The 14252-nt window shown below is 35.6% G+C and overlaps 1 protein-coding gene across 2 annotated transcripts in view; it reads left to right on the top strand.

Moving 5' to 3' along the window:
- Positions 1-14252, top strand: part of LOC148946207 (meiosis regulator and mRNA stability factor 1-like) — a 344665-nt gene that overhangs the window by 45106 nt on the left and 285307 nt on the right. For both annotated transcript variants that reach the window (XM_089098280.1, XM_089098279.1), the window contains exon 6: positions 10870-11006. In XM_089098280.1, coding sequence (XP_088954406.1) covers positions 10870-11006 — 137 coding nt within the window. The remainder of the gene's footprint in view (positions 1-10869; positions 11007-14252) is intronic.

Raw genomic sequence — 14252 nt, 5'->3', positions numbered from 1 at the left:
CGATGTTTAGTAAAAAAATGGTCTAAAATTATTATTTATTCATTTTGAATAATCTGTAGCACTCGTAGATTTGAAGGAACAATCAACATCTAAACACTCAGGCAACCTAAAATAACAATCAATTAATAAAAATATAAAGTGCTCATAGTTTGGTATGGAATTGAATGTTTTAATCCATTCAATACCAAGATTCCTGGACACTGTTGCTCTAGTTTACTAATATATCCCTAGGGCTGTATGAGCTGCCTAAGGACACTTGAGGCAGGAAGTTCATTTTAAATGGGAATGAGTAGTGAGGATGTAAGATAGGTAAATTTGGTTCGTGGTAATTTTTTGTGTTTGGTGAGAGGAGGAGGTAAAATGATAATTTTAGGATTAAAATGGTCCTTGTCACTGTCCTATGTGTCGGGAGGAGGAAGTTGCTATGCACCTGATGAGCACATGTAAGCAGTTAACAGATTTTAACGCCTTTTGGAGAGGTGGATGGTTTCAAAAAATTCTAAAATGTAAATAAGTTAGGTTTTTATTATTATTATATATGCGATATTTTGTGTGTTATTGTTATTGTTATGTGTGCTATTATTGCATGTTGTTGTTATGTGTTTAAGTGTTTTTTTTGCCATGGCGTGAAGAGGATTTTGTTGTAATAAATGTCTACCTATCTATCTGTCTGCTTTAAATAACAGGGTGGATATACCTAGATATCTAGAAACCTCCACTCTTTTTAAGACAGGAGTCCCGATATCAGAATTTTGAAATAACACGGTTCACTGACATGGAACTTCTCCCATAAACCATAAGTTCTGACTTCTCCTGTTTAGGGATTAATCGATTAGCGCTAAATCAAGAACTTATATTCATTCAGAGTAATAGTTTCTAGGGGCAGACATCATCCTTCTTCGTATTAACCCTCAAACAAATTGTTATATCAATTGCAAATACTATTGGCAGTTCATCGAACACTTCGCGATAACGCACTCTAAGAAAGGAGCTAACTGGGCTATGATTGAACCACAGTTCATATAATTATCCAGTAAGCTTATCGCAGATCATTTCTGGTCTACGTTCTCGGTGCGAACAAAAAGCTCCTCCCACTTATTTCTGCATTAGCGGGAATGCGGGTTAGTCTGTTTCCGATTGTTTCCAACAAAGTGCATTATTCGTAATAGTGGGTTTCCACTTGTTTCCGATTAGATCACAGTCTGACTTGTCTACCCATGAAAAGATCTGACTTCGCTTATGTTTATATCTGCAAAAACGTTCTCCGGAGCACTCGCACCCCGGTCCGGGTTTTTATAATGGGTGAGATAGGGAATGATCATACTGGATAATTATATGAACTGTGGATTGAACGATACAAAATGTGAAATTTAGTTTTTTTCTGAAAAGGATGATTACACGGATGCGTGTTCATTTGTTGGTTTTTTGTCGTTTTTCTTCAGGGGCACTTTTATTTGCACTTTTTTCAAAACAAAATGCATAACATTTTTTTTTACATTTCTAACTTTAATAAATAAAAATATTAAGACTTTAAGGAATAAATACTAGTATATGTACATTAAACTCCCATCCGCGGTCATTTGGTTGTCATTGACTTGCCCTTCAATCACTTTCGACTACTAGATAGGGCACTAGAACTTTTAGTTTCTAATCGAATGATTTCCTTTCGAAGTTTTTACGACAACTCCTTCTATACCAAATTCCCTGGTTTGAAAAAAAAACAGTACATTGTGCCCATATCGCTCTTTACCTAGGCAGCACTGTCCATTTATAAGGGTCGCTCTTTACTCATAGTTTTCTAGTACGAGTAACTTGATCTTAAGGCCGTTTTAAATGTGAAGTAGGCTTGTACTACTTACTTCAGTCCACACTTTTTACATTCAAATTTAATGTTCACATAAAAATGGATCTAGAATATGAGAATCATTTCTACGATTCTACCTGCTTAGTAAGACAATCGCCTTTACAAGTTCTTCTTGCCTTTATTTCAGGTATGAATACTATTATAATTTCAGATAACTACCATCATAATTTCAGATTATGTGTCACTATAATCCTTAGTAACTCATCCCCCGTACAACTCAACCCCCGTTTAACTGAACCCCATGCAACTAAACCCTCGTGTAAATCAACTGTATTCAACTGAATCCGGTTATCTAAATTCATCTTAATAGTAACAGTTTATTGCAGAAACAAATTTATGGGAATTATTTAAAAAGAGCTGAAAACGCTGATAAGTCTCCCTTTTTCTGTTTTATTTCTCCAGTACTAATACTCCAATAGAACATCGTAGAGTGCTGTTTAAGGTTATTTAAAAGCTAGTGTTTACATTTACGTGCTTGTTATAGTTTCGTCATAACAACACCATCACAAAATGCCGGCACCGAAATATGATTTTAGTGTCGTTTCTGGAATATAAAGGTTTGAAAACATGAAAGGTCTACACCTGATATCTCTATAATTGAAAATCCTTAAACTTCTCCTCTGAAAATCCTTAATTCTTAAACTTCTTTTTAAAATTCTCCTCTTGAATACTCCCCTTCCCAGTCACCTTTGAAAGTGAAAAAAAGAGCTGAGAAAAAAAAATATCAAGTGAAAAAACTCATCAAACAGTTCGTGGTAACGAACTGTAAGGAGTGATTCAGCTCAATAGTGACGGAAACTCTAAAAAACTGAAGTTTGATAACAATATATAGATATAAATTTTTTATGCTGATCCCAAATATATAAAGTTCCTCAAGTTTAATTTTACCCATCAGAAGCGACAAGCCTTTGAAACTTTGCCTGATTTTTCCAAAAGGAGGAAATACCCCACCCCCCCCCAAAGTCAAGCGATCTTAATGGAAAGGACACATCATCAAATACAGCATATCAGAGAACCCTACTGTTTAGGTTTCAAGCTCCTATATACAAAGATGTGGAATTTTGAATTATTTTACCAGAAGAAAGATCAAAGATGCGTGTACTTTTTGCTCCCAGGGGTGATCGTATTGAACGACTGATGTCAGAAGGTCGGGAGAGGGCTCATTTGACTAAAAATCAAAAGTGCTAATGATTTTTTTGAGTGGTCAAAAAGATGGGAGGGCAGCACGGAAATTTTTTCGGGGTATTTTTTCTGCGGGGGGATTTTCCACTGGGGGAATTTTCCTTGGGGAAGAAAGTTTCTAGGAGTAATATTCTAGGACAAATTTTATGCAAGGGGAGGGTAAGGGATTTCCTAGCATGATTAGAAAAACGGTCAGAAATTAAATAAAAAAAAACATATTTTTCAACTTAAAGTAAGGAACAACATTAAAGCTAAAAACGAACAGAAATTATCCTGTATATAAGGAGGGGGGTTGCCCCTTCCTCAGCCCTGGTTCTTTTGCACTATAGTGCCTATCACAATTCTTTAAGAAAGATTTCTCAAACACAAGGGCCGTTGAATTTGAATGAAAACTATTTTTAAAGAATTTTAAGACCTTACCGTAAAGAGAGAGGGTTGAGGAAGGGGCGACCCCCTCATATACGGAATAATTTTATTCGTTTTAAGTTTTAATGTTGCTCCTTGCTTTCAGTTGATTTTTGTTATAACTCAAATACAAAGCTGACTCGTCAATGATAGATGTTATTTAGTCTCATTTCAACACAAAAATAATTACGAAACAAATTCTTGGGAATTACCAAAAAAGTGCTTGATACTCGGACGTGTCTTCTTTTTCTTTCTTTTTTGTTCTCCAGTACTAGCGGGTCATTGGAACATCGTAGGAGTGCTGAAACGGGTAAACATTCGAAGTTTTCGGAATGAGTGGTTTACTCCCCCCACCCCATAAAAGCGGGTGTCTTTTCCTGGTTGATCTTATGTGAAATTACCAAAACAAAATACTTTTACGTAACTTCTAAAGTCAAACTAAAAGAGCTAAGGGAACCAGGTATGAAATTATTTGCCACTTGCCTCTTGAGTTTTTTGTTGCCCCGTAGAAAATTCTTACCCGAGTACTAATTGAAAAGCTGATAATTAATCAAAAAAATAAAACAGAAAACAATACTATCGGGCCATGATTTTAGCGATAGATCCATTCCTGAAAGTTTCTTTCAATTTGAAAAAATTCTGAGGTTACCCGAATAGGCTAAAAACTGTCAACGAAGCGAGAAGCAAATTTTGAGCTTCTTTTCAGACTTATTCTTAGGTCTTGAGTCAAACAGTTGAGTTGCGTGCAACAGAGATTGACTTTAAATAGGGCTTGAGTTAAATCGGGATTGATTTAAACGGGGGTACAGTGGAACAAGGGTTCAGTCAAACGGGGTTGAGTTGCACGGGTGTCCAGCTGAACGGGGGCTCAGTTGCACGAGGGTTCAGTTAAATGAGATTGAGTCTTACGGGGGTTAAGTTGCACGAGGGTTCAGTTGTACCAGGGTTAAATTAAGTGGGGTTGAGTTGCACGAGGGTTCAGTTACATGAGGGTTCAGCTGCTCGGGGCTTGAGTTACACGGAGATTCAGTTAAACGGGGGTTCAGTTGCACTTGAGGTCAAATGCGCGAGTGTATAGTTACACTGGTTCAATTGTGCGGGGTTCAGTTACACTAGTGTTCAGTTACACGCATACTGTTTTGGATAAACTCACCGACACAAACATAAAAAACACCTCTAGAATTTTCTACCTATTCTATCAGGCATTTCTTTCAAGATATTCCATATTCTGCTTACATGTACATATGACTGCTTGTTTAGACAGTTCTAAGTTTCAAATGGCTAAAACTATAACCAAAATTAATATTTGTAAGCCAATAGACCAGTCGGTAAAGAACCGATAGGTAAAAGTTTGAAAAACTGTGTTTATTTACCGATTTTTTTTTCTTGACACTAGGGGTTGGAATTCGAGACTTGAGGTCTAGTTTCCAAAACTAGGTGTTCTGATGCCATTTTGTTGGTACTAGTGGTTTAAAATAGCGAGGCTGGTATTTTCTATTTTTGAATCAGTCGTTAAACTGGCGGACCGCGTTTGCCACCCTGATTTTTGCCATATGAAAATCGATGCAATATGAGCATCTACTAAGCTTATGTCCGACTGTTTCGTAATAGCAATGAAATAAAATTCCCCATGAATTTACTGATAATTTAATAAAGTAGCCCCGCGAGACTTAAGCTCGTGTTATAAAAACGTCTAATTGTCAATTTTTTGTTTGGCAATCATATCACTAGAGGAGTCTTGCATTTCAAACTGAAATGCATTCAATTCAGTGCTTTTTTACCTTGTGATCGGAATACATCAATTTTTAAGTTAGTTGTAGTGTTTTATGCTCTTGATTGGTGGGATTTAAAAATAAATGATAAAACGAGGTAAGAAATTTAGGTAATTACTAAGTACAATTGTAAGTTAATTTGGGACGTAGCTTCACTTACAAGCAAATTATTTGTCTTACTTTTCTGGAGTTGAGCTAAAAGGGGATTGATTTATACGGTGGTTCAGCGGAACAAGGGTTCAGTCAAACGTGTTTGAGTTGCACGGGGGTCCAGCTAAACGGGGGTTCAGTTGCACGAGGGTTCAGTTAAATAGGATTGAGTCTTACGGGGGTTAAGTTGCACGAGGGTTCAGTACCAGGGTTCAATTAAATGGGGTTGAGTTGCACGAGGGCTCAGTTACATGAGGGTTCAGCTGCTCGGCGCTTGAGTTACACGGAGATTCAGTTAAACGAGGGTTAAGTTGCACGACGGTTCAGTACCAGGGTTCAATTAAGTGGGGCTGAGTTGCACAAGAGTTCGGTTGTACCAGGGTTTAATTAAGTGGGGTTGAGTTGCACGAGGGTTCAGTTGTACCAGGGTTCAATTAAGTGGGGTTGAGTTGCATGAGGGTTCAGTTACATGAGGGTTCAGCTGCTCGGTGCTTGAGTTACACGGAGATTTAAAAATAAATTGTAAACGAGGTAAGAAATTTAGGTAATTACTGAGTACGATTGTAAATTAATTTGTAACGTAACTTCACTTACAAGTGAATTATTTGTCTTACTTCTCTGTAGTTTCTAATTTAAGAAAGTAAAAAAAAATATTAGTTTCCTAATGGTTACCTGCGAAACATATGGACCGGTTGGCCAAGTGTGGCTTTTCATGGAAAGGCTAGGAAATATAGTAAATTTAGAATAGCAACATATAAATTTAATTTTCAAGAATAAAATATTTGAAGTGTGAATGTAAATATATATATATATATATATATATATATATATATATATATATATATATATATTATAATCTTTTTTTTGTCATAGGGAGATTTTGATCAGTTGGAATATACTTTTTTTTTGCGTGGGGGGGGGGGGGGCTGTAAGTCTAATATTTTTAAAGTTGTAATACTGGAAAAAACTTATTTTTCTTGTAATTCTGAAAAAAATTCCAATTTTTGTTGTATTTTCAATGAATTTCAGATTTTTAAGGGATTATTTACCCCTTCGGTTATCTTGCCTGGTTTTTATTCCTTAAGATGTTTCTGTCGAAATGTGGGGAATTAGTTTTCGCTAAAATTCTATATGATGAAATGAAATCGATATAGAGCTTAAGATTGCGCCCCATGGACTATCTTTTGAATATCTACATCTATCCTTTCTCCTCCAAAGGATACTAACCTTTGGCGAACTTAGATAAACTTTGTGCTTTACAGCGCTACTTTCAGAATTAGATATGCAGAAAATTGAGGCCAAGGAAAATGTATCGAGCCTCATACCTTTGCTAAGTTGTGATTCAGAAGGTTATAGAGAATTTTTGAAATTTTGTTTTAGTTTTGAAAAAAAATATATCTTAGAATTCTGCCAAAATCCTCGGAATTGAATTTTCAAACCCAAGTTAATGAAAAGAAGACTCAAACGAAAATTAAAGGGAAAAATATTTTCCCCTTTACTTTATATATATAAAGTAAATATAACTTTATATATATACATCCAGGAGTCGGTCCACTTTTTTCTCAATAGGCAATCCATATTCCTCTTAGGATGGGTTTAGAATTACTAGCACTGCAAGTCCCGTCTTGAGTGGATGTGGGAGGTAACATTAAGATGCGTATTGCCTAGAGTTAGCTCCTAAAAAATTCCTTTTAGGTTTAGAATTGGAATGGAACGATTACAGTATTTTTCCCCCAAAAAAAGGCACACCTCAGTCAAAATGCTCTAATATTACTAATGAAATAAAGTTTACCTTAATTTATGTTTGGTATGCCAATCCTAGTTTCTTGACAACGTACTACGCTGTTACCTTTGTTGTTTCATTGAGTTAAAACTTTTTTTTTCAGATGAAAGTAAAGAGTGATATTAAAACTTGTAACGAAAGGAATTATTCCGTATATGAGGTGGACTACCTCTTCATCAACCCCCTTCCCCTTCTTTACGCTGATATTTTATAGTGCATAAATGCTGAATGCATTTATGAGTGGAAATATGCAGTTGATTGCTTCTTAAACCATTTGGACTGAATTTTTTTTTTTTTTTTTTAAAGTAAATGCCTAGCAATAAGCTGTTCAATTCATGAGAAATTGTGAAAAATAATTTATGTTCCATTCCAATCGCTCTTGTGCTAGAGTAATCACTTTTAAATTATTGTAAAAAAAAATTCTTAAACGACAACGAGTCTTGAAGATTAATATAAGAAATAATTTTTCAGTTTTTTTTTAGCGACTCCCTTTACTTTTGTTGATAAATATTAGTTTTTTTTAATATTTAATTTTTGTTCGTTTTTAATAACATACCCATGTTACCCTAAATACGAGCCCTAAATACGAGGAGAGATACCGTCCCCTCAAACCCTTCCTTTAAATCAAAAAACCTCTGTAAAACAATGCTTCAATAAAAAGAGCTCATTTAGTGCACATACTTGTCGAAGTATAGTTCAAGTGTCCAAAATGAACTTTCGTGTCCGCAATAAAAGGGAAGCCCCCCACCCCTCAGCGCTTATACTGAATACTTCATCCTCTCTCTCTCTCTCTCTCTCTCTCTCTCTCTCTCTCTCTCTCTCTCTCTCTCTCTCTCTCTCTCTCTCTCTCTCTCTCTCTCTCTCTCTCTCTCTCTCTATATATATATATATATATATATATATATATATATATATATATATATATATATATATATATATATATTTATATATATATATATATATATATATATATATATATATATATATATATATATATATATATATATATATATATATATATATATATATATATATATATATATATATATATATATATATATATATATATATATATATATTTATATATACATTCTTCAAAATGAAAGAAGATCAAAGGTTAAAAAAATCCGTAGTTGTTTGAATATTCGTTCAATATGTCTGAATCACTTCTCATAGAAAGTTTGAAAACCTGGGCCTAAAAGGGTTTTTGTGGGTTAAGTATTCCCTTTCTATAAGACTCTATTGGCCTACGCCGTAGTATATAATTTGCAACTAAGCGATACTCCATAGCCGTTAGTTTATTGGATAAACGATAAGTGATACCTGTTTTTTTATGGACTGCAATTATGTTCAGGAGTAAATGGTATATTGAACGCCAATATGGCATCTGAGACAAATAAGTACCCTTTAGTAGCTCTTGGAATTTTCTATTGATAACATTTTGGCTCTGTTCAGGCCTCAATTACCGTTATACAGGCAACATCATGGAATATGGTGATTTTCTTTTGCTTGATCTTTTGTTTTTTTTACTCAAAAAGGGTACTATATATTTAAATGCCCATTCATCTAAACCCTCTTTGGATAACCAAGAACTCTGACTATGGATGGTCACATGTATAATCCTCTGGAAAAGTAAGAAATTTCGTATTGTGTCGATAGGAACTCATGCAGGGGCATAATTTGCTATGGGGAAGGGGTGAGGGGCAATCACCCCTCCAAAATCCTCCCCTATGAAACAAGAAGACTATGTGTATGAATAAGAAAATGATGGTTACTCTCGTTTAAATATCGGTAAAACGTAGCTCATAGCAGCACTTGTCCTCTTTCCCCTCCACCTGGGGAATTTCGTAATTGTGCTCATTAAGACCCTCTTCCCATTCTCAACAATTTACCGATGAGTATATGAATGTAATCTTTTATGTTTCACAGAGAAAGTTTTTTGCAATAAAAGGGGAGCTATCCCCCCATAGCTTCCATATTACAGTCTTAGCCCAAAAATATTCCCAAGAATGAAGGGAGATTAGCGATTAATTCCTATTCCCCCTCCAAAGCTTCTCTTGGTTTTACCTGAAACCCCCCTCCCGGAAAGTAAGCAGACATTGAAAAAAATGTTAATAAAGATAAAAGGAGAAATAATCCTATTATATCTTTGTCAAGGCAGAGCTCCTGGAAGCATTTGACTCTCTCCTGAGAAATTGCCTGGTGGCAGTCATGATCTCTCTGCATCTCTCCTTCTTGTGCTGATAAGCATATAAGTATAATATTTTTGCTCCACAGAAAAAAAAGTTCGAAATAAGAAGGGAGCTTTCACCCTGCAAAAACCATATTACAAGCTTAGTTTAAAAACACTGCCACGAATGAAGGGGTTTTGAGAAATTTTGTACCCCCTATTCTCCCCAAACCTCCTACATTTATCTGAACGCTTACGGTGAATTTGAAAATTTGGGCATAAAAATATTCTACTAAGGCTCCAGGTAGACTTTCTCCTCCCTTCCCCCCTCCACCTGCAAAAAGATCCACCGGCCCTCCTTCCTAATAACTGATGTGCAAGTACCCATCACTGCGCATGATTTTCAAAGCTTCAAAATAAGTGTCTATGTTAACGGTCTATTAATTTGTTTTGTATGAACTTGATGCATCTTTAGGAACGAATTCGCCCCGCGCGGTATTACTGCTTCTGAAACTGAGAAGCTTGGTATTTTAAATTCATTGGCTATATCAGAATTTCCAGTCAATAGCTTGTTCTCCCGCTTTGGGGCTAAGTTGCTGCTTTGTGTCAGAAAATGGCTGAAAACGTCACTTTGCTAAAGGACAGACTTATCTAAATCTTAAAACAGGACAGTATACATTTTAATTTGTGTTGGAATAAGTCTGCCCCCGATTTTCTAGAACAATGGGTCTGGGAAAACAACAACAACAAAACAAACAAACAAACACATATCTGGGATCATTCATCTAAGAAAAGACACAAAATTTCGTATTTTTGTAGATAACACGGTTCTCTTATATGCTGATTCCCCTTTTCGAAAATGAGTTAAATTTGCTCATGCTCGTTACTTTACGTGGATAGAAATTTTAATTTCTGTCCGAATAAGTCCTCCGGATTTTTAACAGCCATCTTCTATTTGAACAAAAGGAAATAAAATACAAAAAACGAACACGCATCCCTGACCATTCTTTTTAAGAAATATACAAAATTCACGTTTTTGTTAGCAGTGTTCTATTATATATTGAGTTTAATGTGGTAATTTTCATCAAGATCATTTTGCTCTCTTGGGGATGTCGTACACCCTTTTTTGCAAATGATGTAAAGTTTCTCAGACTCGTTACTCGTGGTAGTTAATTTTAATTTAATGAATTTTACATTCTTTGAATCACTATTTATTATTTATTGAAATAAAAACAAGATGAAACATAACACCAATAATAATATGGATCCTGGAAGCGAACTTGTTGAGGACCATAACAACAAAAAATTGAAAATGAACAAGAGAGAAAAAAACCTGATTTTTTGTTGTTGTATATATGTTTTGAAAATCCCTGTTTTGAAATTTTCGGTTACTATTAGCATGTTTCGCTACTCACAGATCGTTGCTAAGAACTGTTTGATAAAATTATTTATTATGTTATACTTAATATTGCAGTATACTCCCTCTTGGTTGCTCTAATAGCTAAACCAGTTGAAGAAATTTTTTACTTGCTTTCTCATTTAGAGCCAGAATAAGGATGGATGGCGCTGTAGTGTGTGGAACTTTGACCTCATCGAGCAAAGTTCGTCCATCTCCACTTCCAGAAATGGCTCAGCCTAAAAATAAAACATCGTCGAGAGAAGTGCCTATTGATGAATGCTGTAAGTTTTTAATACTAAATTGCATTGATTTTAAACTTCTGTCTTAAGGCCATAATTTAGATCCCCCTCCCAACCCTACCTTTTTCACATTAATTGAGCTGTACCAAAGGAAGATTCCCTCTTAAATTGGTATGTTCATAAGTAAACTGAAATTAAGGAATGATAAACGGTTGAATGCTAAATGTTTCATTTTAACCGATTGGAATAAATTTGCTAAAATATACCTAAACGCACAAGCTAAAACAAAATTAGTTGGATGCTGAATGTTTTTCTTTTAACCAACTGGAACAACTCAGCTAAAATGTACTTAAACGCCAAAGCAAAGCACAGACGACTCCTGAATATTTTTTCACTCAGAGGATTTATAAATTGTATTTATCAGCTATTTTCCATTCACATTAAGGTTCTAGGACCACACACAATGAAAGAAAAATAAAGGTGAAAAAAGAAAAGAAAAGAGGTGGATGATTTTCAGCGAGTAAATGAAAATTCACTGGCTGAAAATTATACTCATTTGTTTTTTTTTCGTTCTATTTTTTTTTCTGTCTTGATTTTCCGTTCTTTTGGGTGACTTGTACTGTTGAGTTATTACCAGTCTAGATCTCATTCTCCCTCTACATTTTGAAAAATACCGTTTTTGGTATGTTCATTGAACCAATTCAGCAAAAACAGAACAGAACTGCCCCCCCCCCCCCGTCCCATAGATTTGAAAAATAATTTTTTGTTTCTTCATTAAAGAAGTTGAGAAAAAAAAATCCTTGCCTCATTGTTTAGAAATCCTTGCTCTTGTGTTACTAGCTCCTCTGACTCTATGCTTCTAGACATCCTTACTTTATGTATAGAAAATAGTGCGATATTGCTTATGTTCAATTAATTTATTGTGATTTGTGTGTAACTTTATTTATCAGTACTTGTACTTACTTGTACTTGTATCAGAACACAGGTTCTTCAGCTCTCTCTGGTGCTATGATGTGACATACGTTTGAGAACCAATCCGCTCCATCAATTGTGAGAGATATGGAAATCTCCGGTCAACGTTTGTACCATCTGCAACCGTGATGGTGGAAGCCGTCAATTGGCTCTAGGTGCGTCTTACTGTGTTTACCTAGGTCTTTACTTGCCCACCACGTTTCCTCTGTGTATGAGGGTTATCTTGTTCTGTTAGGGAATCATCAACTTTTCGACTAACATGGCCAAACCAGGTTAGGCGGCGTTGTTTGGTCAGTGCTCTAGTGTCCTGATGGCAACGAGCAATTACCAGTCTAGACCTCATTCCCCCTCTACATTGATGACAACGCCGTCTAATTTGGGTATTTTTCGCACTCTCTTGTGTGGAAATACCAAGGATTCGCCACAAACATGAATAATCAAATACAGTGATAGCATGGACATCCGTGGCTTTAAGAGGTCAAGTTTCACATTCGTAAAGGAGTACGGAACAGAGAGATGCCTCTTTCATCTGGATTTTCGTTTTTTAATAGTGTATCTCTCCATCTTTATAGGTTTTTCCTTTGATGTGCAAAGACTAATGATGCTCAAGATATTCTGTTCTGTACATCTTACTGCAACCACTGTAGATGTCAAAGAGAGATCCCAGATGCTTGAATTGATCGACCCCTTCTAAACGGTCATTATCAAGGAAAATATCACTTTCCAATACTTTTTCATTGTTCGTTTGAATTTTAGTCGTTTACTTGCTAATCTTCATGCCAACCAGCTCTGCATAGACAGCAACATTGTGTAGCATGGCTTTTGCTCGTGTTGTACGGTTCTCTAACAAGACAATATATTTTGCGCAACCAAGGTCACTGATGCAGAAAAAAACGGCTTACTTTGACACCAGTGACGAATGCGTGGCATGCTTCGTTACCTAATCGATAACGAATTTAAAGAGCATGGGGGACAGAACGCATCCCTGCCTCACTCCAAAATCGATATCGACGAGCAAAGAAAATTGTCCATCAACTTGTACTTGTATGCCTGAGTCATATATATTAGTTTCTCAGGGACGTCGTCTCCCCGCATCGAAACCCATATGCCATTGCGAGCAATACGATATTTTTCGGTTGTTCTTACATTCAGATTTGTCCCCTTTTTTAAAAACGAGTATGGTTACCTCCTGTTCTCATATCTTTTTAGGCAGTTTTGTAGGGGCCCTGCAAGGCTTTGCAGATTTCTGCTGATGTTGCGTCAAGTCCTGGTTATTCTTAATTTTTTGATTTCTGTATTGCTGTCAGGATTTTTCCTTCATCATGGGACTTTAGTTTAAAACCTCAATATCCATCGTTTGGGGCATTTTAGAGGATCTAGTAGGTGGCAGTGGATGAATTTGGGGATTAAATGTTTCTGGAATTGTTGTTTCCAGAGTTCAACATTCTTGTCCCGGGTAGTTGTAATGATACCAGGTTCATCTCTGACAAATTTCGAATTCTTGGATCTCTTACCAGTAGACTTTTGGAGCAGCTAATCTATCGTATTTCAGCCAAGAAAATTGTAGCCTTTCACAGATTATGGCTCATAAGACAAAATTGTTACGGAACAGCAAATAACAGGAAGGTCTGCAGTTATACAATGAAACAAGCTGAGTTTTGTATTTAGTTAACCAGTGTTTTTATTTTATTTACCAAAGTTTTTTTACCAGCAGATTATGTAATAGAATAGCTTCCTATTGCACTCTTTACACTGTTCATATTAAGGAAAAAAAAAAATGGTCGGAGTTTTTCCTGAGCCGAACCATTGTCACACGTTCCAATAAAAGAAGGTCAAAAGTTTGAAATGACATGTGTTTTCCTTTGTTTTTAACATTATAATTTTACTACAGATGTATTTGTATCTTTTCCCAGATTTTTTTAATGATTGGAAAACTGCTTTTCTATGCTTCCATCTTTTCCAATTTCAATAAATTATGCCTTAAACTTCAACTCTTGCTGGTCACTCGCAAATTTTATGCTTGAAAGTTCAACATTATTCAACTGAGAAGATCACGAACAGGTTACATAATTGACACTCTAATCGTGCATAATCTTGATTTTATCGACTACCGTGAGTATAATACGGCGCTAGAATTGGTTATACAGAAACTATCCGTAGCAGCGGTTCCGCCGCATATCCTTAAAATCAATTTTCAGTAAAACATTTGGAATAGCAAAAAACTGTTTATCCTTCACGCTATTTTTCATTATCAAGAAAGATAGCTTTTGCCATCTAGTCAACTAGAGCTGCCAATTTAATAGTCTGTCCAGTATG

The sequence above is a fragment of the Artemia sp. Qi Xiang Cuo genome, chromosome 12, assembly GCF_049724085.1.
Source record: "Artemia sp. Qi Xiang Cuo chromosome 12, ASM4972408v1, whole genome shotgun sequence".
In the NCBI taxonomy this organism is placed as follows: Eukaryota; Metazoa; Arthropoda; class Branchiopoda; order Anostraca; family Artemiidae; genus Artemia; species Artemia sp. Qi Xiang Cuo.
The sequence above is the reverse complement of the archived record's forward strand: the minus strand, read 5'-3'. Positions and strand labels throughout refer to the sequence as shown.